At 37.0% G+C, this 5,065-nt stretch overlaps 1 protein-coding gene across 2 annotated transcripts in view; it reads left to right on the top strand.

Annotated features, from left to right (window-relative positions):
* cars1 (cysteinyl-tRNA synthetase 1) overlaps nt 1–4,117 on the top strand; it is a 25,276-nt gene extending 21,159 nt beyond the window's left edge. For both annotated transcript variants that reach the window (XM_010768482.1, XM_010768481.1), the window contains 3 exons: nt 2,365–2,424; nt 2,511–2,594; nt 2,876–4,117. In XM_010768482.1, the coding sequence (XP_010766784.1) occupies nt 2,365–2,424; nt 2,511–2,594; nt 2,876–3,004 (273 nt within the window). In that variant the 3' untranslated portion in view covers nt 3,005–4,117. The remainder of the gene's footprint in view (nt 1–2,364; nt 2,425–2,510; nt 2,595–2,875) is intronic.
* The last annotated feature ends 948 nt before the right edge of the window (nt 4,118–5,065 follow it).

The raw sequence follows: 5,065 nt of genomic DNA, 5'->3' as shown, positions 1-5,065 counted from the left end.
CCCCCACCTTATCACCTGAATCTCCTCCTAGACAAACATCGATGAGACAGTTAATTAATGTACTTATTGCAGCAGTCTGCATAGATTTGGTACCCCTGGTCCAAGAGTGAAACAAACTAATTCAGTTATTGTTCAGTTAAAATGCATTCAATTAGGCCTATGTCTGCCATCTTATATATTTCTATTTAAGGCTTTACTGATGTGACACAATCATGTCACCTATGTTATTGAGTTAAAATGTCAATATTTTGGCTTTCCAAGTCAACATTGATTGATATGACTGCGATTAAATCCGCATATACTTCTGCCAGGGGATGCCATCCCTCAAAATCTCCTGCCACCCCTGAGTAGGCTATATTTTTCGTTTCGGAGAGAGAGAGAGAGAGAGGTTGCTCAAGCCTTTATGCAACTTAGGCCTATACATTGTTACTTCAATGCCTGTGTGTCCATGGTTTTGAGTCTGTGTGTGTTGAGCGCAGCACCGTCTGCTTTTTGCAGTACAGTAACTAAAGTAGGACTAAGCATAGCAGTAGATTTTTGTAGACCTGTCTGCCTGTTTTGTGAGTGCACTGCGTGCGTGTGCACTTGTGGCATTGTTTGGGATGACCTCATTAAAATACCGTCCGCCATCCTCTTTGAGAAACATACACAACGCAGACAGACACGGGTCACAAAAGTATCAGATAGGCTTCAATTTTCTTTTGATTATCTATAATTAACTATAAAAAATATAGCCGTTTTAACACTACGTTTATATATGTACTTTTACGGTTTGCATATGAGGTGGTCCGCGAAAATCCTTGATAATAAATAGTGGTCCAAATAAACAAAAAGTTTGAGAACCCCTGTCCTAGAGCACCATTGTGTTCTTTTAACTAAACACTTTTCCGAGGGGCATGGCCAGCAGCAGCTCATTAGCATTTAAAGCTACAGACAAGAAATCCACACTTTTGGAACAGAACTGAAACAGAGGCAGGGCTCGACAGTAACGGTTGCCAGTGGCAACCTTTCAGAAAAAATGTCAACCACTTCTTGGCCTTTGGTTGCCATCAGCCACTTTTTAACATGAAGATATAAGGACAGCAAACAGCTACATGTGCACCCCAAAATAGATAAATGTTAATTATTTGTTGTATTAAGAGTGATATTTAATTATTGTTGTGACCAGTCGGAACCTGATACTTAAGTTGCACGTGCATTGGTGTGACTACGGAGCCAGAAAGCGATGCACGTTTACTCGTGTGCGCGGTGCGCCGTGTGTTCTTTTTACAAAAAATGGCTAAGCAAATTAAGTTGTTTGACTGTGGGGTAAAAGTGGCCCAAAACCCGTCAACATCTCAAACGAATGTTCAAAGTGATTCAACTGATAAAGCGCATGTTGAAACCGAACGAAAAGCAAAGAGGAAATGTGTAAAGTCTTGGGAGGCGAAATATATACATTCTGCTCCATTGTGCATACACTTCCGGTAAAAGTTCCTTCAAAATAAGAGTCCAGATCTTATTACTACCAAAATAAAAGTGCAAAACGAAACTTTACCATAGGAAAATATTGGCATATAATTATAATCACTTCTATAAAAAGGTAACACATTTTAAATATAGTTAGACATATTAACGGTAATTTCCAGCATTAATAATTAATATCTAATTCTTAACTGTGAATGGTTTTCATTTATTTAACATTAGAAATGTAATAGTCTGGCCAATCCAAGACTTCAATGCTGAACGGACAATGGATCTATGGTGGGGTCAGCAGAAAGGTCAAGAAAACCCAAATTTGAAAGGGAGACAACGGATGACCAAGAAACTAGTGATCTGTGAAGAACATGACAACAGCTGCACTACTGGTATTTAGTATACCAGCAATTTAGGGTGGGCAAGTTTACTACCACTTTAATTTCAACTAATTGTGTTAATTACTTATTGTAAAGCATTTGAACATTCTTTTGTGTCACATGTTCATTATTAAGTTGATGTATAACTGTATAGTATCTTAATTATTTAAAATATAAGGTGACTAAAAATGGCAACCTTATTTTCAGTTTTGGCAGCTCAACCCCTGCCTAGTAAGCCGGTTCGAGTCCCGACCCAGACAAATATTTCAGGCAATGTCCTCCCCCCTTTCAATTCTAAGATCTCCAATAAAGGCTCTCTGGCCCAAAAATATGTTAAACATAATAGAAGCTGTATCTTTTTTTTCCTAAAAATGTAAAGAAACAACCACACGCAAAAAGGGTCTCTGCTAATGAGAAATTGAAATCTAACAGTCAGTTTGTTGAGTAGTAATATTTAAAAAGCATGAACCTTATGTTTGATTTTCTAATATGATTGATCGTAAAGGTAACTTGTTTTTTTATTTCACAGGTGGAAGAAGAGAAGAAAAGGAAGAAGGAAGAAGCTGCAAAGAAGAAACAGGAACAAGAGGTCACTTAGATGCTTCCATTAAGGAAAGTGTTGTTTCCCTAATCGTGAACAAGTTCACGTACTCATGTCTTTTGTTTCTGTTTCAGATGGCTAAACTGGCGAAGATGAAGGTCCCTCCATGTGAAATGTTTCGCTCAGAAACCGACAAGTATTCAAAATTCGATGAAACGGTAAGTCCCTCTTGCACAAAAGAAATAAAGCATAATACTTGGCTTTTTCACATATACAAATAATAATGTCAAATAGTTATTATTTATCCTATGTGTTGACCTGTTGTGTCCACCAAAAGCTGTGTATTGCTCTATTTAAGTAGAGGTAGCACAAGGAAAGAAATTGATTTAAGTTTTTTTGCAGATTTTTCAAAATTTGGGTGAAATGTTTGCTACATTGAGAAGGAAACTAATCAGAATGAAGTTGATATGTGTTCCTGTGTTCTTGTTTCTGTCAACAGGGTTTCCCCACTCACGATGTAGAAGGGAAGGAGCTGAGCAAAGGACAAGCCAAGAAGCTGCGAAAGTTCTTCGACGCTCAGGAGAAATTACACAACGATTATCTTCAGATGAACCAAAATGGCAACTGATAATGTTTACATACTGCCCAAGACATCCAGGCTAAAGAAAACCTAGAGAATAAATGTTTAGGGTCATCTTTTCTCTACTCTCCATCTGTTTTGGATCAGAAAACAAATACGGTTTTTCATTTGCAGCACTTCATTACCAAAGTCCATGTATAGCTTTTCAAAATAAAAGGGGGAAAAGAAGAGCATTCGAGGAGACAGAGGTCCTTTATACATAGATTATGTTTTTGATTGAAACTCTGTAACACTGCCAGTCGTTTGAAGGATTAAATAGATTGTTAGCTGTATGATTTAACTTTGAATTTCGAAATGAACTACAAATTAATGGATGTAGGAAATTGGGATACATCTACACTATGTAAAGATGGACGAAGAAAACATGAATTTCCAAGTTTCTGGACTCTACTGGAGTGTTGAACATCATTCTTTCAATTTGTGCTTAGATTTCCATAGATGTACCTAGGATACTTGATGTATTTTAAAAATTAACTTCAATTGCATTTGGGGCATTCCTTGTTTCAGTTACATATTCTCTGAGTTTACTGCATTTGTACAGTCTTAAAGGATACAATTGTTGTGTTCTATACTTGTTTTGTGTCAATAATTCCCATGAAAAGACCTAAAATAACAACATGTTTGCCTATCTTTCCATACTTTACCGACTGGAAATGTAAATCATTCAAAAACATATAGTTTTCTTTCCTAAAAATGTTTCCTAAAATAACTCGAACAAAAGGAAATTGTGCATTTGTTAGGGACTATTTTATTAGCGGTGGATAAATTGACATACAAGGTAGCGCTGTGCCACAGGGCAATAACACAGTAGATATTTTCCTATTTGAAGGATCAATTTATTGTTGGTCTTTTCATGTGCTTTGTTGACAAATAGAGAAATATAGAATATCAACAGACTTATCAGCAACCTATTTCTCATCATTCTGGAAAGATACAGCTTCTCACACCCTCTTAGTGTGATCTCTCATGGCTTGAGTGACACCCCACAAAGAGGAGCTTTTTATTATTCAACCGTCCATTAGGGTCATGCATTGTTGTACTGTTTGTGTATTGCAATTCCATGGTTGTGTGAATGAACAAATAAAGAGGCAGAGAGCGCTACTGATTTTCTTTCAAGAAATAAAATGGATCATTCTTGTAAACGCTTGTTACTTCAAGGATTTTGGCTTTCATCATGAAACTCCTATCAGAAAGAGAATTTAAAGTGGCCCTGTTATTCAATTTGGGGTTTTCCCTTTCCTGTAGTGTGTTCTATAGGTTTCTGTGCATGTAAATGTTCTGCAAAGGCTACAATCCCAAAGTTTCTTTAACCCTCTTGTTGTCTTCGGGTCTAATCTGACCGATTTACAACTTTCATCAATCATAACTTTTTTGTTTTACATTTGATTGATTTGATATCCTTCACAGTAGACATTTGAAAATATACAATTGCTGATCACCACTTTCATTGAGTTTTGGATGATTTAGTCAACTTTGTAACACCCATGGTGTTCCCGGTCAAAAATTACCGCCATAAAGAAAAGGAATTAGTAACCATCCGGATCAGATAAAACACCCACACACCAACACACACATACTCTAGTCTAGATGTCGTTCCCCCCCCCCCACTTATGTGCCCAATCCCCCCATGCGAATCACACCTGGCACACACAGAACAATTTGACCGAATAGGAGGGTTAAAACTGGGCTCTGGTTTCAGACAGAGGGTGAAAAGAGGTGCTGCAGCACAGGCAGTATGAGAAAAAGAAAGATATTTTTGACCTAATTTTAAAACATGTCACAGCAGACAGAGACATAAAATACAAATATGAACTTGAAAATGAGCATAATAGGGACCCTTTAATACTTTTTTAAATGGCCAAGAGAAATGGATCAAAGATGTTTTTTTACTATAATATCATGCAGAATGAGACTTCAAAAAGTCTTACAAACTGTCTTGTTTTTTAATCAGTGTGTATGTTCTCCAAAATGTAGGATACAGTATGGACTAATACTGATGTAGCAATTTTGCTGCACAACCATAATAAAAAACAGGGAGCAGGTGGAGGT

The sequence above is a fragment of the Notothenia coriiceps genome, unplaced genomic scaffold (assembly GCF_000735185.1).
Source record: "Notothenia coriiceps isolate Sejong01 unplaced genomic scaffold, NC01 NC01_scaffold00005785, whole genome shotgun sequence".
In the NCBI taxonomy this organism is placed as follows: Eukaryota; Metazoa; Chordata; class Actinopteri; order Perciformes; family Nototheniidae; genus Notothenia; species Notothenia coriiceps.
Note: the sequence above shows the minus strand (reverse complement) of the source record. Positions and strands in the feature narration are given on the sequence as shown.